This window comes from Neltuma alba, unplaced genomic scaffold (assembly GCF_004799145.2).
Source record: "Neltuma alba isolate B1F8T4 unplaced genomic scaffold, ASM479914v2 tig00006623_pilon, whole genome shotgun sequence".
Taxonomy (NCBI): domain Eukaryota; kingdom Viridiplantae; phylum Streptophyta; class Magnoliopsida; order Fabales; family Fabaceae; genus Neltuma; species Neltuma alba.
Window position 1 is genome coordinate 19684 of NW_021634516.1, and position 21714 is coordinate 41397.

At 34.1% G+C, this 21714-nt stretch overlaps 2 protein-coding genes across 4 annotated transcripts; both read left to right on the plus strand.

Annotated features, from left to right (window-relative positions):
* Nucleotides 1–5384: 5384 nt before the first annotated feature.
* On the plus strand, nt 5385–11588 carry LOC114750717 (neutral ceramidase 1-like). 2 transcript variants are annotated; one of them, XM_028939320.1, is made up of 10 exons: nt 5385–5547; nt 5783–6196; nt 6464–6672; nt 6929–7273; nt 8065–8329; nt 8425–8692; nt 8789–8914; nt 9531–9594; nt 10052–10215; nt 10767–11588. In XM_028939320.1, the coding sequence occupies exons 2-10, from the start codon at nt 5847–5849 to the stop codon at nt 11316–11318; spliced, it is 2343 nt and encodes a 780-aa protein (XP_028795153.1). In that variant the 5' UTR covers nt 5385–5547; nt 5783–5846; the 3' UTR covers nt 11319–11588. The 2 variants fall into 2 exon arrangements, with proteins under 2 accessions (XP_028795153.1, XP_028795154.1); XM_028939321.1 differs by having other exon boundaries at nt 5391–5519.
* Nucleotides 11589–13169: 1581 nt separating this feature from the next.
* On the plus strand, nt 13170–20528 carry LOC114750718 (cytosolic enolase 3). 2 transcript variants are annotated; one of them, XM_028939323.1, is made up of 13 exons: nt 13170–13454; nt 13646–13800; nt 14505–14679; nt 15253–15324; nt 15423–15539; nt 16284–16364; nt 16887–16963; nt 17318–17421; nt 18223–18321; nt 18420–18505; nt 18855–18941; nt 19373–19543; nt 20189–20528. In XM_028939323.1, the coding sequence occupies exons 1-13, from the start codon at nt 13350–13352 to the stop codon at nt 20252–20254; spliced, it is 1395 nt and encodes a 464-aa protein (XP_028795156.1). In that variant the 5' UTR covers nt 13170–13349; the 3' UTR covers nt 20255–20528. The 2 variants fall into 2 exon arrangements, with proteins under 2 accessions (XP_028795156.1, XP_028795155.1); XM_028939322.1 differs by having other exon boundaries at nt 13171–13454; nt 19346–19543.
* Nucleotides 20529–21714: the final 1186 nt, after the last annotated feature.

The window sequence follows — 21714 nt, forward strand, 5'->3', positions numbered from 1 at the left end:
AATTAATTAATATCAATAAACTATATATAAATCCAGTGGGAGCCGTGGATGAAAGTGCTTGTTCCCGCGGGGCACCCCCTTACGGGGTTTATTGCTTTGTTATTCCACAAATAAATAATTACGCGTATGTGTGTCCTGTGACAATATACACCATCTCCGATACTTAATATAAAGGCTATATTGATTTTAATTTGATTATAAATATAAAACCACAATCTATTTATCTCTTATGTTTATATTTTTTTTTAAAGTAGTCATTGTAAAAATTATACATATTAAAGACTCTATCAAATAGTAATTCTAACTAATACATATAGTTAACAAGAGTATTCTAAGAAATACAATATATGTTTATTATAAATAATTAACTAAACAAGTTTTTTAATTTACTCAAATTAGTTAATTGGATTTAACGATTGAGATAATATTAATAGATAGACATGTACTATCTCTCGATGCGTGAACAATAATCATTCTTTTTCAGTGAGGAGGATAACATAATCACTGAAACAAGCTGAAAATAGCATTCAATGCCCTTCCTTTTTTCAGTTTTACACAGAGATGACGATGACAATGATGATAGGAAATTTGCCTCTCCAACATGGTTAGGGGCCAACATCGCTGTAGAAGTATATAGATCGGTGTGTCTCTATATAGTTATTTGATTGATTCGTAAAAGAGAAAGATAATTAAGAAAAGCTTGAAGTTTCTTCTTCACAATTTCACACCGCAATGGTGATCTTCTCCTGGCAATAATAACTTCAATTTTCACTTGAAATTGTTTGATTGAATAGCCCATCTTAATCCGCAAACGGAAAAAAAAAGGTTAGACTTAAAATATAAATTAGTGTAATATGAGATGAAAATTAGCCAAGATAATTGACCAAAATAATTACATCGACATATTGGTCAAATTGGAAGTGAAAATGAAAATAGAAACATACATTAAAACCTGCTATAAAAGAAGTAATTTCATGTGTTTGAGGATCAAAGTTAAAAGTTACCATGTCATTACAAAAATTAAAAGTTACCATAAATCATAGAATGCTTTTAATTAACCCATAATCACCGTCTACCCATCTCAACCCACTCTTTAGTGCTGATTATTATTTAATACATTTGGGTTAAAAAAAGATTCTTGGATATTTATAACTCTTTCCCTTATACTTGCAGAATAAAAAGAACTATATTAACCTTGAGCAAAAAAAGTTAAATTATATTGTAGGGGGCTTTTTCCATAAATAACTTGCATTAACATGAATATTAACGCCTAATATAACTACAACTAGATTGCTTGCATTATCAATTACTTGTGTGACAACACAGTCAGAGTACACCACATTTAGCAAATATATGAAATCAAATCAATTATAATTTTACAGTAAAAATAGATAAAAAGAAATTCACGAACAAATAACTAATCTCCTCGTACTGTAAATTTTTCAAAGAGATTTCAATGTTAGTCACGAAACCCTCTTCACACGGGATCAAACTCCTAACCAAATGTTACCCAATTAAATTAATGTCGACTGTGCTAAATCTTGTAGTTGAAGTACCGTTTTTTTTTTTTAAACGTGAAGGGGAAATTAAATATTAAAATGGCAATAAAGAAAACGAGACGGGATATAATTAAACTGAATTCACATTACAAGCAGTGATGTCGTGGGGGGGTGGTGTGATCAAATAAAGAATAACTTAATTAACCACGACGGCACGATGCATTTGTTTGAATACGATCAATAACTTAATTATAAGATTAAGCAACCTTAAACTACAAGGGTGTCCACCTCGCAAGACTAAGAAGACAACTAACAACGCCATCCTTTGATTCCTTTCGTTGTTTATCTAATCCTTTCTGTAAAATCCCCTACGCGTCATTGTTACAGGATAATTTATGCTTTATGTCCTCTCTCTTACTCGCCGCTTCGTGTCAATTACAAGAGTATGGCTTAAGAAAGATATTCGGGAGCCGCACACGTGCCGGATTGTCCATTTCTATTAAACTGTTCAATTTTTGTTGATGAGCCTTAATTATATTAAGTATGTTTTTAAAATTATTACTCACACCTTATGGTTATTCACGGTGTATTAAATGAGCGAGCCAATCTACATATACTTATCTGAAAAATATACTTCTCTAATCCTAAATATAAGACCTGAGGAGTCCTAAATATATTTAGGACTGGAGGAATATATAATTAAAAGTAACAATCTAATTTTACGTAACAATATCTCTTTCAGTTCTAGCACCACTTCAGATACTAAACATATATATATATGTATATATATTTGAGAGCTAGACAATAGGTTTACTTGATAATTTTTTTCCTCAAAATATTTATATTTATTGCACATATAAGGACCCGAGAAGTACATGTTTATTACAAATGACTAACTTAAATAATTTTTTTAATATTAATAAATTATTTATCTAATTTTTATATTAATAAGTGAAGATAGTTATGATAAAAATGTTGGTTCATATCAAGTTGAGAGTTTGGATGAAGCAAGAGATTAGGCCTACTCCGGGTAATTGTCATAATATCATAAAAATATATTGAGTTCAGCTACAGTGCTAGAATGGTACTTAATTTCATTGGGTATTCAGTGAAACTTATTTCTTTTCTTTTATACTAATGTAATTGTTGCTTCCAGTGTTCAAATTCGAAGATCATCATATCCTATATTGACTACATGGAAAAGCGTGTCCGGGCTGGCGAAGAAAAAAGAAGAGAAGATTCTTGTGAGGATGATGAGACCACGAGGACAAGTGTGGATGAAAACAAAAAGCGAATGAGGAAAGAAGCCTTCATATGGCCCACAGCGCTTTCTTTTGTTGACGTTTCTTCTGTACCTGTCCGTCTTCTTAACATGTCTGTCCTTCACGTTTCTCACCTTCCAGTGTTGGTGTAGATTGGCTTTATTATTTTATTATAAATACCTATAATAAGTATATTTACATATAGAACTTTTCACATACAAAAATTATTTATAAATTGCTACTATAAAAATTTATTTGACTTTAAATTTAATTTTTAATATAAGATCTCAATATATTTTATCTTTCATATTTATTTATTTTTTAAGTAGTCTCAGTTGCACATGTTAAATGTTTTATCAAATGATAATTTTAACTAATATACATTATTAGTAAGGGTATTTTAGAAAAAACAACACCTTTTATAACAAATAACTAATTTTTTTAATCTTCCTAAATTAATCAATTATGTCTTTTATTAAGAACATGAAGTAATACTCCTCTGGTCTTTAATATAAGATTTATTTAACTAATTTGATTAGATTAATTTTTTTTTTAAAAAAAGCTCTGCATATAAAATAAGAGCAAGGGCGTAAGGGACGCGATTTTTCTCTTCTAATTTTTTTTTCTTTGTATATAGAGCTTTTTTTTTTGGTGAACTACATAGAGCATTTTTTTGCCCTTTTGTACATACCTGTGTAGTTTAATTTGGAAGCGATTAGGAGAACGGAATTTTTTTCCCACTCTTTTCATTACCCACTCCCCTCCACTTAATATCTGGACCATTTAACTCAATTTAAATTGAATGATCCATTCGCAAACATTGATTGGATATTTGAGAATCTGAAAAAAAGGGCTTTCTAAACTTTTATAGGATAATATTAAACACGACGTGTCTAAATTTAATCAAACACACTGATGAATGATAAGTGGATAAGAGAGAGGCAAGGGTTAGAGAAGGGGGAAAAACCAATGCCGGTGAAATCTATCTAAAAATTAGCTTCCTGCTTCAAAATACTATATCCGGCTCTAATTATAAGACCTCGCATATAAACTATAAACAAGATCTTATAACTAGAATCGAAAGTAGTATTTGCATAACAAACTTGCTAACTAAGAAATCATTATCATCATACTAATCTAAATTTTTGAAAGATGCCTTAAGCCTGTATTGTTGCGGATTAATGCCATTTTACTGGAGTTGTTTGGGTGGATAATCTTTCCTTACGACAGTGTATTAATGGAAACGTGAGTAATTAACAAAGTATTTAAATGCCTATATTTTTTTTTCGCCAACCTTTATAAATGCCCATAGTTGTAGATAACATCTAGATGCTTGACGAAGTGTCCTAAGCTTTTAGCTAGCTAACATTCAAATGAATTGCAAACTATCCATTTTATGAACCAACATTTTGTCACAGAGAAAGTTAGATCAAATTGACATAACTCTTCGTAAAAAAATGTGCCTTTTAATTTTTATTTAAAATTTAATTTTCCCATATATTTCAATAAATTATACTCTTTTTGTACTAAATATTATAAGATCTACTTAATTAATTTAAAAATATTAAATAAATTAGTTAAAGCAATTATTTATTACTATCATATAAAAACTGCATGTCATTCACTCTGGAATACTCTTTTTTAACAAAGGTATCGAATGTGAGAAAAAAGATATTGAGAAAATTGTGCAAATCAATGAAATAATTAAAAAAAAACTCTATTAAATAAAATCAATAGAATTGGGTTTAATAGAAGGAGGTAGTCCCTTATAATATGGTAACTCAAAGTTTAAATCTCTATAAAAAGAAGTACTTACATTTAGTATTTGATATTGTCTCGAATATCATTACTTCCAATAATACATATGCTTAGAAAAAATTAAATAAAGAAGATAAAATAAATCAAGATTTCATATTTAAAACCAAATCGCATCTAGGACGTGACATTAAAACTAAATATAAAAAAGTTAATGTGTTACTCCTCCGTACTTAATGTAGAACTAGTTTAAGAATTAATATTGATATCATATATAAGACATATTTACATGTTTATCAATTTTTTAAAATTAATTATATTGATATTTTCTAAATAATAAGAGGAAAAAAATAAATTAAGAAATATGGTTAGAGTGTTTTAAAAAAGTTATATCATGTCAAACTAATTCAATTAACATTTTAATATATTTACATTAATTAATTAAATTTATACTCTTCCGGTCTTTTATATAGGACCCAATTGTTGAGTTAGTTTTGGTCCTAAATATAAAACTCATTCTCATATTTATCAATGTTTTCTAAATTACTCCTATAGATACTCCTTCAATCATAAACAAATAGAAGAGGAAGAAGGGTATTAAGAAAGATGATTATGGTATTTTAGGAAAAACGTATCACATTTCTTATAATTAACTAACTTACCTAACTTCTTTAATCTAATCAAATTAGTAAAATGAATCTTATATTAAGGATCGGAGGAGTATTAAGTACCAAAGAGCATCCACAGAAAATGAATGTTGTTAACAGCGGCATTAATGTAACACATATATTGGAAGGTTGGCTTCGTGAGGAGGTGGGGATATTGTCAATCTCGGAAGATTCAAATACCAGCAGTGTAGAAGCCAATCGCAGTCGCGGCACACCCTGCCTTCACTTGCTCCCTAAAACCTCTCATTTTCTTTCCTTTCACGCCACACTCGCCTTCTCGCCTTCTTCTTCTGGATCATCTTTTGCAGCCACTTCGACGTTATCATCATGTTCCTGTAAGATCGCAACCTTGTTCTCTGGCCGGTGAGAAACTGAATTATCGTCTAAGCTTCTCTACTAACAGCAACATATATTTATAGTGTAATCGTTTCTCTTTCCAGCTGCGGTTAATTGTTAAGCTATGTATCGGATATGAATGTGCAATATGAAATTCTTTATTCCTATTTTTGGTTACTATTGTAATCTGAAACACTAATCGTTTGCGCGCGCGCTTTTTTTCCCCACTCGAGTTTTATGACGCTGGGTGTGTTTGGTTTAGGGAAATGAAAAGAACTGAGTAAAGTTGAAATCAGTTCTTTTTTTGGCTTTTGAGTTGCGGTGTGATGATGGCGTTTTCTTCCCTCTGTCATTTGAATGGCTGGCGAGCATGTACGGCTTTGCGAGTCTGGGCCCTTATTGTGCTCCTGCTGCTAAAGAGTGATATCATCGTGTATTCAGATTCTGATTACTTGATTGGCCTTGGAAGTTATGACATTACTGGTCCTGCTGCGGATGTTAACATGGAGGGGTATTCTAACACAGATCAAGTCGCATCTGGGATCCACTTCAGGCTGCGAGCACGTTCTTTTATTGTTGCGGAGCCCAATGGTAAGAGGGTAGCATTTGTAAACCTTGATGCTTGCATGGCTTCACAACTGGCGAAAATCAAAGTAATTGAGAGGTTGAAGGCGAGGTAACCATAATAACTACTCTCTATCCTTCTCCCAAGATCCTTATCTTAGAATCATACTACTTCCAGTCCTTAATATAACACCCAGTTAACTAATCTGAGGAGATTAAAACGATGAATATAAGTCTTTTAAAGCAATTTATTTAACTTTCTTAATTGGTCAACTGGTCTTTAGAGAATGTTTAGTTAGATTTCTGCCAGTAGTAGCTGATGTCTCTGTTTAATTTCCTTAGTTATGTGACTGACGTCGAGCATCGTATTGTTTGACAGATATGGTGACCTATATACTGAAAAGAATGTAGCTATTAGTGGAATTCACACACATGCTGGTCCCGGGGGGTATCTCCAATATGTTGTGTATCTTGTAACATCTCTTGGATTTGTGCGCCAGTCTTTTGATGTCCTTGTTGATGGAATTGAGAAAAGCATCATCCAGGCTCATGAAAATCTTCGCCGCGGATCAATATTTGTCAATAAGGGTAAGGAAAAGAATGCATGCAAACCAACATGTGACTTACTTTGTAACACAAACTAATTTTGCTTATTTCACCATTTTCCACCCTTAGATTTGGGAATAGAAAATTGTAGCTTTTAAAAATAATTTTCTTGGGTCCAGGTGATGTCTTATGCATGATCTTTGTATATATGTTCTGTTGTAAAATTATTAGAACATCTATTTTCTCCCTCCCTTATGGTTATGTTAATGGTCTTACAAAGGTTATCTCCAAATTGCAGGAGAGCTCTTAGATGCAGGGGTAAATCGCAGTCCCAGTGCTTATCTCAATAATCCTGCTGCAGAGCGAAGCAAATATAAGTATAATGTTGATAAAGACATGACTCTTTTAAAATTTGTCGATGATGAATGGGGCCCTGTTGGTAGCTTCAATTGGTTTGCTACTCATGGAACTTCAATGAGCCGCACAAACTCATTGATTAGTGGGGATAATAAAGGGGCTGCTGCTAGATTTATGGAAGACTGGTTTGAACACCAAAGCTCTGGAAAAAAGGTCACTGTTGGATTTGAAGATGATGGTCTTCCCCGAAGAATCTCAAACATAATTCCTAGTCCTCATAATAATCGTAAGTTGCTTGTGCCTTGTTTTTGGCTCTAAATGCATTCGTTGAAGTTTTTTTAGTGCATTTCCTAATAGAGATTTAAGAGACAGAAGTGCTGTCATGCCTTTTTTATTAATAATATCAGAAATTTTAGGTCCATGCCCTGTATGGATATAATAATTGTGATGCTGACAAATCTTGGAATCTGGTGATGCTTAAATTAATGGCATAAACTTTTACCTGACATTGGTTTTGGAAATCAGCCAACCATGAATATCATATAAGGTTTTTTATCAACACATAATCTGTTTATTGATCTGGTTTTTTGGTTGGAGAGAAAAGTAAACGGCAAGTTTTACTGTCAATACCTCCGATACTAATGATCATACGCACATAGGTCTGAAGCATTATTCAAACTATTTTTAATTGGTTGTAGGACTTTCTTTTTTGGGTTCGCAATACAGTGTGGTTGGAATTATATTTATGTGGTTTAATATGTTGCAAACTCGACTGCTTTGTTGTTGGTTTTGACTTCTTGATGCTCTAAACAAGTTAATGTTCTTTGCTGCATTGCATACAATTTGCTAACTGCTAAGTTTCTCATCACTTCAATAATATGAGTTGGATATCATTGTCCAGTTCACATGTCTTTTTGAGAAGATCTGGTGCGTTTGGATATTGATTATTATTATTATTTTCTGGTAAAAGTGATTACTTTTGTGGACTAAACGCGCAGGTCTGCAATCAGTATAAAGGACCTTGCATGAAAATAATATATTCCTATTTATAACCTTGCATGACACTTATTGACACAGACCATGAATTGCTGGAACTTGCTGCCTCCTTCCAATCTTCTCCTGGTAGACCAGCAATTAAAGCTTCAAGTGTTGCTAGACGTGTGAGAGGTGCTCTTAGGCAGGTTGATAGGCCTAGATTTGTGTCTGCATTTTGTCAATCGAACTGCGGTGATGTTAGTCCAAATGTCCTTGGTGCCTTTTGTATAGACACTGGACTACCTTGTGACTTCAATCATAGTACGTGTGGAGGGAAGAATGAATTATGCTATGGCCGAGGACCTGGGTAATTACTTCCTGGACACTCAAGCTTCTATATTGCCTACTGATTTCACCTAAGCCTTGTAATTACTAAGTTGCTGTCTGTAACAAATGTGGTAGTTATCCAGATGAATTTGAAAGTACGCGTATCATAGGACAGAGACAATTCAGAAAAGCTGTGGATCTCTTCAATGGAGCCTCTGAACAGATTAAAGGAAAGATTGATTTTCGACATGCCTTTTTGGATTTCTCCCAACAAGATGTAACCATTAATAAAGGAGGAGCTCCTGAGACAGTAAAAACATGTCCTGCTGCAATGGGATTTGCATTTGCAGCTGGAACAACAGATGGACCTGGAGCCTTTGATTTTAAGCAAGGTGATGATAAGGTAATCAGTGATTGCGTACCTTATGCATTTCATAATCCTAGGTTACAGAATTGCAAACATTATGTTTGCTTATTGTTTGGTCTGTTTGTATGTCAGGGAAATCCTTTTTGGAAACTGGTCCGCAACGTACTTAAAACTCCGACTAGAGAACAAGTGAAATGTCAGCAGCCAAAGCCTATTCTGCTCGATACTGGTGAAATGAAGCAACCATATGATTGGGCTGTGAGTCATTATCTAAATTTATCTCATCTGTCCTGAATTCTATGATCTTATAGTCCCTTGGCTTAGTTTTATCTTTGCAATGTTTGCTAAAGACAAAAATGGAAGGTTGATGGCATAGAGACTCTGTTAACTGGATAAATGCTCGGACATGTCTAGTTTAGTTCCTTTAGTAAGTCAAATTATCTTTGTGAGATAAGTTAATTTTGTAACCTTATTACATCTTATCTTGTCCTGCTTTCTCAATCATTCTGTGGTATAACTTGTGCAATTTTCTTGGAAAATAAAAAAATTATGTTGATACTGAGATATGCTACATCTGGATTAGTTTGATGAGCATGGTGGTTACTACATGCATTATGTAGAGAAGAGTGATGGTAATTGACTCCGATGAACTCCTTTGTCCATAGTCATTTAGATGTTTGTATTCCAGAGGATCCATCTTCTGCAAAAAGTTACATGTCTTGACTGGTGTGTTCCCAATCATTTTTGTTGGTAACTGCTGCTTGATATAGAAGTCTCTGCATCTGATTTCATTTATGTGGAGAATAGAGATAGGCTAATAACTTGATAACTTGTATTTCTATTAATATTTCTGCAATCTTGTCCTTTTTTGCAGCCTTCAATACTTCCTATCCAGATCTTCCGAATTGGGCAGTTCGTCATTCTTAGTGTCCCAGCAGGTATGAGATTACAAATTTTACTCTTTTTATGTCCACTAATGGTGGTACCATTGGAATTATTTTTTACATCATCGAGAATAGAAGCTTAATACTAGTTGGAATTATCAATTGTGTTGGTAGAGCCTGAAGCTATGATATATAAATCCATGCTAATGTAAAGTTGCTCAAATCAAACAAACTGGTGCTTGAGAAAAACAAACAATAAAGTTTGTAGCTAAACTTATATCGATGAATTAGATTCTGCCACTATAGGATGCAACTCAAACTTGGCTGCAGCCTAGCAGCTTGAATCGAGCTCGCTTTTACATATGTGCTAAAAGCATCTTAAGATCCAATGTTGTCCGATATCAGCATCCACTGCCTAAGCTCACGTTATTCTACCTCTTCTTTTGTAGATACTGTGGCCTATATATTTCTTTGGTTGCTTCATGTTTGTCTGTCATTATTTTACTTTCAGAGTTCACAACTATGGCTGGAAGGCGGCTTCGTGATGCTGTAAAGACAGTTCTAAGTGGTAGTAAAGATTTTGGTCCCAACATTCATGTCGTTATAGCGGGGTTGACTAATACTTATTCACAGTACGTGACTACGTTCGAAGAATACGAAGTGCAAAGATATGAGGTTAGCTGTCACTTTGTGAAAGAAATATGAAGCACGGAGTGCAATTTCCAGATTGCAATAGCAATAGCCAATTGCAATGGTGGAATATTTTACTCATAAATCATACTCCTCCGGTCCTAATTATAAGACCCAATTGACTTATTTGAGGAGATTAAGGAAGTAAGTTAAGTTGGTTATTTATAATAAATAAGTGTTGTCATTCCTAAAATATCATTGCTAATTAAGTATATTGGCTAAAACTATCATTATTAGAAGGATTATCTTGGAAAAAAATGCATAAATATAAGAGACAAAATGGATTGGGGTTTTATAATTAGGACCAAATAAAAAGTCAAATGGGGTCTTATAATAAGGACCGGAGGAGTATTAGCATGTCACATAACAGTAAAGAAAGAGACTGAAACAGGATACAGGCTTTTTAAGTACTATTTCAAGTTTGTAGCTTCCCTTAGTAAGATTATCCGATTAATCAATGTACTTGCATTTGATTATGCATCATTTCTCAGAAGCATATGGTAATAATTATGTGTCCTTCAAACTTCAATTTCCAGGGTGCTTCCACATTATATGGTCCACACACACTGAGTGCGTATATTCAGGAGTTCCAGAAGCTTGCAAATGCTCTCATCAGGGGCCAGCCAGTGGAACCAGGTCCACAACCGCCGGATCTCCTGAGCAAGCAAATAAGCCTACTCCCGCCGGTGGTGGTGGATGCAACCCCGCTCGGTGTAAACTTTGGGGACGTGATCACTGATGTACCAAAGAACTCCACCTTTAGGAGAGGCGAAATGGTGACGGTTAAGTTCTGGTCGGCTTGCCCTCGGAATGACCTTATGACTGAAGGTACATTTGCCCTTGTGGAAGCCCTCCAAGATAAGGACACTTGGGTTCCTGCTTATGATGATGATGATTTCTGCCTGCGCTTCAAGTGGTCAAGACCTTCCAGGTTTAGCACTCGGAGTCAAGCAACCATAGAATGGAGAATCCCACAAAATGCTTCCCCTAGTGTGTACAGAATCAGACATTTTGGTGCATCAAAGAGCCTATTTGGGTCAATTCGTCACTTCACAGGTTCATCCAGCGCATTTGTGTTGGCAGCATAAAAGAAGGCTTACTGTTTATACCATACTACGTGTTTAGTCCTTTGAAAGTGTTCTCATTTCTACGGAATTTATGAATGTATTGAATGAATTGACAGGAAAAGTGCATTGAGTCCCACAGTAGGATTTTCTCCGCTCTCAGCTGATCAATGTATAACTTTTTAATGAATCGAGATGCCCACAGACAAATTGGAGTGCTCTTACTAAAAAATCTTTAAAAAAGATTATGGATAGTGAAATGATGTAGGCGAAGTTTGCGTTCGCTTATATTCATAAAATTGAATCATGGAGCATTTCTTTTATATCAGAGCTATAACTTTTTAATTTCTTTTTGAAGACCTGGATTAATGATAAGTATTCTCAACAATAGAGTTTTTGATATAAATAATGAAGAAATAGAGAAGAATCATACAGAGGAAGAGATGATCAATAAGAGAGAATATTTCTCACTCTATTTAAGAGTGCTTAATACATTATACACGGCGTCTATTTAGAAGCACAGTTTTACATCTTTGATAGAATTTACAAATTATATAATAATAAGAAATAATTGTGAGATATAGAGATAATAAGAGATAATGAGATATATTTATATATATGGACATCTATAAAAATATTATCATATTCATAACAGTTTCAATAATTTTGGATGTTTACATTAGCAAATTAAGAGGCAGTAAACTGCAATCACTAAGCCGACAAGAAAACACAGCCCAAAAAAAAAGATCTATCAAAAATCGCTAATGGGGATGATAACCTTGATTGGTGGTGGGATCGGGCATTCACGTGTGTGGCAAATAATCGGATTATTACCATCGATATCCTATGAAAAACATCTAGTGACATCGGGCTACAAAGCCCTAACATAACAATTAGTAGTCTTAGTCAAAGTCAATACTCATGATTGAGGACTAACATGTCAACAGACATCTCATTTTTTAATCTCTTGCAATTTCTCCAAATAAATTTTGTCATGCATTTGGTGCGCGCGGGCGTATAAGGGGGAAAAAAGTCTGTAGGTCAGTTTCGCCAGATTCTTGTTGTAGTCCTTTTTATTAAATTCTTACTATTTTCTCAACTTTAGACATTAATCCTCATATTTATAATTTGTTAATTTGTAAAAAATGATGTCTATAGTTGATCACAACTCTTAATCAACAAATATCTGAGTTACTCAACCAAAAAGAAATTATATGAGTTTATTTTGTTACATGGTTTTAAATAAAATTAAAATCAATACGATTACGTATTATATACAAATGTAAGGAAATCCGATTACGTATAATAAGTAAATTGTGTTCCATATTTTTAAAAAAAAAATTTATATTTTGTAGTAACTTATGTGTCATTTAATTAGCACTCACATTTGCAATAATTAATAAGTTATGAATATAATGATCAATATTTATAGTTAAAACACCGTAAGAATGTAATAAAAAATGCCCAAAAACATGATTAAAAATCAAATAAACTTATAAGAATCATTAGATTAATTTTTCTTCTGTAGCCAAAAACATAGATTAATTTTTTTTATGGGTTAATATTAACTTTGGTTCTTCAAATATTGAATTATTTTACCTTTTAAGGGATCAAAACTAATGATTTGAAATTTAAAAGATCAAAATTAAAATGAATACAAATTTGAGAACTAAAAATTATATTAATACTTTCTCTTATAAAAAAAATTCAATTGTATTACTGCGGTGAGAAAGCGGGCACGGTCCCAAAACAAAAAAAAAAAAAAACCGAAAGGGAAGAAAGAGGGCAACACCGCCGTCGTTTAACGTGGGCGCACCGCATCGCCAGTTCTACCGCGTTCCTTTCAGACACAGTCGAGCCACACCGCCGTGGGCGTGTCCAAGACATGCACATCACTAGTCAGCGAACAATTAATTAGCCATTAGCGAGCGCACTGAGCCTATTCAAAAAGTTTCGAAATTTCAAGTCTGTGAGTGGGAGAGTCACAGATATCGCGAAGGAGAAAACAGAAGAATCAGCTCTTCCGACTTGTTCGAAGTCAACAAAAAAAAAAAAATGTCAGTGCAAGAATATCTGGATAAGCACCTGCTTTCCCGGAAAATCGAAGATGCCGTCAATGCTGCTGTTAGGGCCAAGACCCCAGATCCTGTGCTCTTCATTGTAATTTCCATTCCATCTTGTCACTTTTTTTTTTTTTCCTTTCAATTGATTCGGGAAATTGCAATGAGCAACTCGGGTTGTCTAAGCATCGATTTTTTGTTTTTTTGGGAGCTGAAGGAATTCGGTGGTCTTGCATCTACCTGCCTGTTTATGTTTTTTTTTTTTTTTGTCGTTATCTTTTGTGAGGTCAGTCCAATCATATGAGAAAAGCAGTTCAGTCTGTGATCACGAGAATTAAGGCGAGGCAGATCCTTGATAGCCGAGGAATTCCAACTGTTGAAGTGGACCTGTACACTAATAAAGGCATGTTCCGTGCGTCGGTTCCCAGCGGCAATTCCACTGGGATGTAAGTGTTGCTGCTTCTTGTCCTGGTTTAAAGTGCTCAATTATAGTTTGATATTTTGAAATACATCAACTGGGATGATCTATGGAAAATAAGTAAGATAATGGAGGAAAGGGTGTAAGTTACTGACTTCTTTATTTGATCAAAGTTTCTTGTGATTCTCCTTGCCAACAATGATGGGTAATCAATTTCTGTGGGCATAATGCAGTCGATTTTGCTATCATTCCTCTTGTAGTTACCATATTATATTTGCTGTTATTGTTGTGGGATTGTGGTATCATTAGGCAAAGTGGCAAACTATTTAGAGTCGCATTTTCCTGTTAGGAATTGACTTTATTTCAAGGCAATTGTGCGTCGGTTTGAGTTTTTCTAATCACATTATATCATGGTTGATAGTCCGAGTTTGTTATACAAATTTATTCATTTGACAAGGCCGATCAGTTTTAAATTCTTATCACTTGATGCAGCCACTATGTGGTTGCAACCCGATTGGACTGCAATTGTGGTTTTGTAGTTGCTAGTTTCATGTTTTTCTGCTGTCACTCCTGCTTTTATATAAACCATATTGTCATGGATGGGTGATTAGGCTCAGCAATGTGGTTGTGTGTGTTTGTGATTATTCTTACTAGCTGTTTGATTATTTATTAGGTTCTTTTTCTCTAAAAGTATACATAATTAACGTTAACTGTTTGGATTAAGGATCTCAGGTATGAGGCTGTAGAGTTACGTGATGGGGACAAGGGTGTATATCTTGGAAATAGTGTGGCTAAAGCAGTTAAAAATATTAATGAAAAAATATCTGAAGCACTGATTGGTATGGACCCAACACTTCAGCACCAAATTGATCAGGCCATGATAGATCTGGACAAAACAGAGAAGAAGGTAGGTGTTTTCCCCTTGAATGTAAACACAAGCAATTGCTTGTTGGAAGCATAAATACATGTAATCACTGGTTCACTTTTCTGTGTGGTTTTTCCTTGCATTCTAGGATGAAAATATTCTGTTGAAGAGGTTGGATAATATTATAATTCTACTTACCTGTGATTCTTGAGCCCAAAATAGGAATTGATTTCAAGAATTCCTTAAACGATTGATTGACTGGTTGAGCTAGTTGAAGTAAGGGATGGAATCCTCCCAGAGAATTGATCCCTTATATGCAGCTGTAGTTAAGATAGTGAAAACAAATTACATGGGATTATTGATCATCTAGTTCTTAATGAAAACGTGTTTTCAATTATCCAATGCATAATGCAATTTCCATGTGATGCTTTCATATTTTGTTTTCTCTTGGAAAGCTTAATAAAGACTGTATGTGTGACTGACTTTTCTCTCATTTATATGTTGTGATTTAAGATATTAATTATGCGTTCCAAGTTTGGAGATTTTATAGCAGATTGCAAGACCTTGCAATTCTTGTAGAATTCTTTATTGTTATATGTTTGCTTTTATCTATAGGGAGAGCTTGGAGTCAATGCTATATTAGCTGTGTCCATTGCTGCTTGTAAAGCTGGAGCTGCAGAAAAGGAGGCATGACTCTTTGTTAATTTGAATATTTTTCTAGTTTTTTATGTGAAAATAAATTTGCTTGTCCTTTCAAAGTGATTGAAAAGCATAAAAAATATCAGGTTCCACTTTACAAGCACATTGCTGATCTCTCCGGAAAAACCAGCCCAATGCTTCCTGTTCCTGCCTTTACTGTTATAAGTGGTGGAAAACATGCTGGAAACAATCTTGCCATTCAGGTAATTTTACCTCAACTTGCAATGCAATATCTTGATGGTTTGATATTATTATTTATTTCACCTATTTTACTTAACTTAATCCCCCCTCCTCCGCTGCCTGTTATGAAACGAAAGATCAAGAAGTACTGCAATTTCACATCTGGATATTGTGTAACGTTCTTTTTCCACATTTTATTTATGTCAATGGGAGAGTTTTTCTGTTCTTTGGTATATTGCTTGAAGCAATCTTCTACCTTTCGGGAGGAAGTAAACAGTAATAACCAAGGTTGTGAGCCTATTATTAATTTAAAGTTCTGGATGTAAAATTGCTTTGAGTTTGTTTAAAAGGAATGCTAACATAGCAAACTAGATGAATAGAATATAACCTACGAACTAAATTGCAATGTGGTCCTGTAATGGTACATTTTTTCAGAATCCAAGCGTTTAATTTGTGACAATCCATACAAACTGCGGCTTAAAGATAGGAGTATGTTTTGCAAACATATTTTACTGAGAATTTGATATATAATGTAAACATTTCAAAGTTCATTTGGAATTTTAACTTCTGCTTCATAATTTTCTATAGATATTTGATAATGTTGGATTGACTACTTTGCTCATTCATATTTTTTTGTAATGAGTTATGATCAGATTGTTTGACTATGGTTGTTGGGTTTTTTGTTTTGATACTGTTGTTTACCTGCCGTATTTATTTCAATGCACGTAGTTTCACTTTATTAAATTGATAAGCTTGATTCTGAATAGGAAATTATGATTTTACCTACCGGAACAAACAGATTTGAGGAGGCATTGAGAATGGGTTCAGAGACCTATCATCACTTGAAGGTGATTGTCTGTCTGTTTTCTTTTATTTTTTATCTGCATTATTTTTTCTTCTCTGTTGAAGTTTCGTTTTTCTCCTGATCCGACACTCCTTTATGCGTTCCAAAGCTAGAAACATAAGTTTGGGAGAACATGGTTAGTTAGCACTTAGTCTGAGAGAGACATTCAATGTGTTCTTCTAATTTTATGGGTGCAACATTCTTGCTGCGACTTAGTATGGCTTCTGAATAACTTTTCTCTTTCTGCAAAGTATGTCCATTGGAAACAAGTTCTTGTTCATGTGAAAGACATTTGACAAGTGTTTCTGGTCCTCCTTCAGTCCTAACTAATTTTGCTGTTTGCTCATCTATTTCTGGGATCTTTGTATAACTATGTTTCTTCATGGCTTCAAATATGTTATGTCTTAGCCAAATATTTGTATTGTTCACTAATGATGAATTAGAGAATCCTAACAGTAAAAATCCACACGAAGATATCATGTTCATACCGATTCACTGATTTGTATTTATGATAATGAAATGGCAGGCTGTTATTTTAGAAAAATTTGGTGCATATGGTTGTAATGTTGGAGAAGATGGTGGCTTTGCTCCTAATGTCTCCAGGCAAGTGTTTTGTGTTTGAGTATTGATTTAACAGACATCCCCATAGGTTTCAAAAATCCGTGTTCACAATTAAATGAGTAATATTCAGGTTGAGTCCTCTTTTTGATGTAAAGCTAATCAAAACGAGAATGTATCAGAAAATGTACTTTTAGCCCTGGCCTTCAGAAAAATTTTCACAATAATACGAGAAGTTTCAGTTAATCTGTCTATCAATTTTATAATTACATTTTGTAAGTAATTATCTAATTATTATGAAGTTCACGCTTGGTCTATGTGGTACTCCTCCCTAAATAAGATTGTTAAAGGCACCTTTTTTTTGGATTTTGTCTGACCATATCTGAATATTCTCATCAGCTTTAAAGAAGCCCTGGATCTTGTAAAGGAGGCTATTGGCAGATCTGGTTATAACGAGAAAATAAAGATAGCTCTGGATGTTGCTGCTACAACTTTTTGCATAGGTAATTCTAATTTTCTGTACCTTATTTACTTAAAGATACTGGACAAGATGAAACCTGCTCTAGCCTGTTGACTCTGATATTGCTTTTTGTTATAAAGAAGAGTGACCATGTTGCTACTGAGCTTTATTAATTGTGTTAAACTAACACACATTTTTTTTTTTTTAATGCTAACTAATACAAATTCTTTTACTTTGCTCTACCTCTACAAAACATAGTCTTGCTGAGAGCTTTGCAAAATAGTAATCTTGCATGTTAATGGGGTATGTTTCAATAATTGTACTGACGCCATATACATCAAATTTAGGTGATATCTCAACTCGCCATTTATTTCTCTCCTCTCTAGAGATGCTTTAAGAAACGCATATTAAGTGTGGTTATCTGTATATTGAAAAAGAAATAGTACTTATTCATTCTGGTAACCATCCTTTTTTTTCCCCCCCTTTTGCCTCGGGCTTAGGTTTTTTACTTATTTTACATATTGAGGAAACATTAGTGTGAGCAAAGTATATTAAATCAGGTTATATCAGTGGTATTGAAACCCTTACAAATTTCAACCTTTAATAGTCAATATTATTCTCACTTTTCAAGAGTCACTGTCACTGTACGAGGCACAAAAGGACTGGTAGTAAAAGGGAATTCTTGTTGGAGCGCAGAAAATCTAAAGGTCAATGAAGGAAAAAAGAATGCGCATGGCTCTTTTAACTTGTTAAAGTTGGCTTTAACTGCAGGAGAATATGTTCTGAAACTTTGCAATCAGTAACTGGTTTAATTTTGATCTGTTTATTTTTTTTCCTTATACAGGTACAAGGTATGATCTGGACTTTAAATCTCCTCAAAAGTCTGGACAGAATTTCAAGTCAGCAGAGGATATGATAGACTTGTACAGGGAACTATGTGCTGGTAAATAGTTGTCATGACTTTTGTTGTGACTTTAGCTTTATATATTGATTGAACTTCACTTTATATGCTTATATTGGTTTTCCCCCCTCAATTTGTAGAATACCCAATCGTATCAATAGAAGATCCATTTGACAAGGAAGATTGGGAACATTTTAAGCATTTCTCAAGTCTTGGATTTTGTCAGGTTTAATTTCTAAAACAGTTAATGTTTAACTTTTGCTTATGTGCACTCATTCTCTGTTCATCCCATGTCATGCATCCAATTAACAGATACTATGTAGTAGGCAGTTACCTTCGGTGTTTATTGGATAGGCGGAAAATAATTACATAATGATTGTTAGTATGTCAATGCCAGTGCAGAACTACAATGTCAAGATAACTTCTTTTTTTTTTTTTTTTCCTTTTTTGGTCAGTCATCTTGTGGCTTTGGAGGAATGTTATTCTCGTCTTATCACTCGGATGTCAGTTGGTCTGTTTGCTGCTGAGAGGAGCTTCTGTTTATATGCTTAATCTCTGTTTCGCTCGTCCTGCAGGTAGTTGGGGGTGATTTGTTGTCATCAAATGTAAAACGCATTGAGAGAGCAATCACTGAGTCTGCTTGCAATGCTTTTCTTCTTAAGGTAACTGACTAATATTTTATGATGAATTCTACATAATCTGATTTTAATTTTTTGATAATTAAATTTGTTTTCCATTAAAGCAATTATGTCTCCTAACTAAGTATCATTTAGGACCATAGGACTTTTGTGGAGTGTGGACTTAAAGCTTACTCTGTGTGGATGCTATATTCTAATTCATTGTGATAGTTAATATTTTAGGAGAGAACAATTTACAAATTGGGTTCCATGTATTTTGGTTTTCTAATCGGTCCCTTGTTATTTGGAAGGATATTGTGATCCTCTCCTTTGTACTCTTCTATTTTATTTAAGAAAGAGAAGTCTCTTTTTCTGTAATCTTGATCAATCAAGTTGCAACTGGTATGCCACTATGGTTAAAAATATGATAATTTCTCATCGAAATCTAGGTCAACCAAGTTGGAACTGTGACAGAGGTCATTGAAGTGGTGAAGCAGTCTAAGGAAGCTCATTGGAGAATGGTGGTTTCTCATAGATGTGGAGAAACTGCAGATTCTTTTATAGCTGATTTAGCTGTGGGACTTGCTTCTGGTCAAATCAAAGCAGGTGCACCTTGCAGAGGAGAGCGTCTTGAAAAATATAACCAGGTTTTTTGGGGTTCTCATGCTAGTTATTTTACTGCACTATTATGAAGACTTGGAACTAGTAGCCCTAAGAAGCATGAAGTTCTTTGGCACATTGCTGTTTTTGCAGCCTTCTGGTATACATGGGTAGAATGGAATGCAGTAGTTTTTAATAAGTTTCTTTTGTTTAGATCTTTGTAAAAGAATTACTTCTTTTGGCCTCCCTTTGGATTTCAGCAAATGGGAATTTTTTATTTATTTACTACATCCGGTCCTATTTATAAGTCATCATTTGTACACTACAAACAAGGCCTTATAATTAGGACAAAGGAAGTATTTCTTTTGACAGTGAGTCCCCTGTGGATGTTGGAAAAGATTACAAATGGCTTTTGAAGTAATGTCTGTTTAGTTTCTCAACTGTAATTTGGGAGCATTTTTTGCCTTTTTCTGTTGTATTGCTTTCTCTTCTCATCAATAAAACAAAAAATTTTCATATAAAGTTGATCTAATCACTTTTATTGAAAAAGGGAAAGTAATCGAATCTGTTTATTTTTCAATTGATGACTTCTGTTTTTACCCTGATGATGTATATAAGTTCTTTAAAAATATTTTTTATCCTGTGACTCTTCCCCTGAAGCATTGCGTGATATGGCCACCTTTTTGATGCAGTTGCTTCGAATTGAAGAGGAGCTCGGAGATGAGGGGATTTATGCTGGTGAAGATATTAGACAGTAAGAATGTGTATTATCTTTGGTTTTACTGATTTTTGAGATATGCTCCTTCATTGGTCATTATTTGTACCATAGTTGTCAACATGATGCACCAGTTTCTCCGCTGTTCTCGGCCTTGGATACCTCTTGTTATAGCAAGTGTTTCATTGAGTTTTCTAGGTTGTGTAGGAGATAGCTTTTAGTATTTATTCATTTTGTTGGAACCGGGGATAGAAATTACTACTAGTCCATCAGTGGAAGTTTTGGATTATTTGATCAACCAAAATTTTCTGAGCAGTTATGATTTTTCATTAAATTTATTATCCTGGCGGAGCTGACTTCAGGATGAGAGAATCTGGGAGATGATATTTCACCCACTGAAACAAAAACGTATATACTATAATGTGTATAATATAGAAGTGCCGAGTGGAATCCCAAGACACAAGGGCTAAAGCAGAAGTCTTGTATCGTCGAGGATATGCCATAGGTGCGAACCAATCTGTATCCTCTGAAGCGTAGGATTCTGGCTCTTATTTGATCAGGAAAATATTTGCATCGGATTAGGATACTTGCTTTCTGACTATATCACTTCATTTCTATGCTAACAAATTAGATATGGTTAGGAACATCCATCCAATTTCCAATCCTTGCAAATGTGAGTTGGAATTTCCTGTTGTTGAGAATAACTCTGCAGTCCAATCATTAATTGAACGATCTCCCAGTCACTAGCAAGAAGAATGAAATCAATCGCAAACCTGACAGAGCTGGTGAATGAAAATAATGCAGATAAGCATTTGAGGAGTTTTTATTAATTTATTTTAGGTGATCTTATGTTGTGTGAGGTAAATAGGTGAGACATGTTTTGTCTCGTAAAACGTAAAATAACCTTTTGGGGTGATTTCGAGAGTTTGCCAAACAAGTTCAGATGTCTTGTTTCATAAGCACCATCACAAAGAAGACACTTATCATCGTTTTGCAACTGATGCTTTCTTGATTTACATTTCATACTGCATATCATCTCTTAGAAGCCTCTCAGAAAACAGTATTATCTCGTAAGGTAGCTTGAGCTTCCATGACAACTTGCCTGAAATAGACTGATTTTTAAACATACTTCCCCTTGATTCCTCTTGAAAAGTATAGATTGAGCTTTTATAATGATTCCACATGGCGATGATGATGTTCTGCAGGCAGGGAATACGAGTGGTTTAAAAGTTACACTTTTCACAACTTGTTATAATAATGCTGATATCAATTCTTTAGGATGGGGCGAAAGAAATTGGCAGGGACGAAATGGCCTTCCAATGTAACATTTTTAAACATACTTCCCTATGATACCTTATCAATGCACTATGGATTAACGTAATTTTTTAATATACTGTTTGTACGTGTTATAAAAAAAAAGGTAATATTATTATATAATTTTTTTTTTAATTTTGAACCAAATTTCAAAAAATAATCCGTATAAAATTGTGGACGGTAGGGTGA

Excerpts from the sequence above, each read along its gene's own strand:
- LOC114750717 (XM_028939320.1), top strand. The coding sequence starts at position 5,847 with ATGATGGCGTTTTCTTCCCTCTGTCATTTGAATGGCTGGCGAGCATGT. Across the intron at positions 6,673-6,928 it reads ATCAATATTTGTCAATAAGG|GAGAGCTCTTAGATGCAGGG; the intron begins GTAAGGAAAAGA and ends TCCAAATTGCAG. Across the intron at positions 8,693-8,788 it reads TTAAGCAAGGTGATGATAAG|GGAAATCCTTTTTGGAAACT; the intron begins GTAATCAGTGAT and ends TTTGTATGTCAG.
- LOC114750718 (XM_028939322.1), top strand. The coding sequence starts at position 13,350 with ATGTCAGTGCAAGAATATCTGGATAAGCACCTGCTTTCCCGGAAAATC. Across the intron at positions 13,801-14,504 it reads AGCGGCAATTCCACTGGGAT|GTATGAGGCTGTAGAGTTAC; the intron begins GTAAGTGTTGCT and ends TAAGGATCTCAG. Across the intron at positions 15,540-16,283 it reads GAAACAATCTTGCCATTCAG|GAAATTATGATTTTACCTAC; the intron begins GTAATTTTACCT and ends GATTCTGAATAG.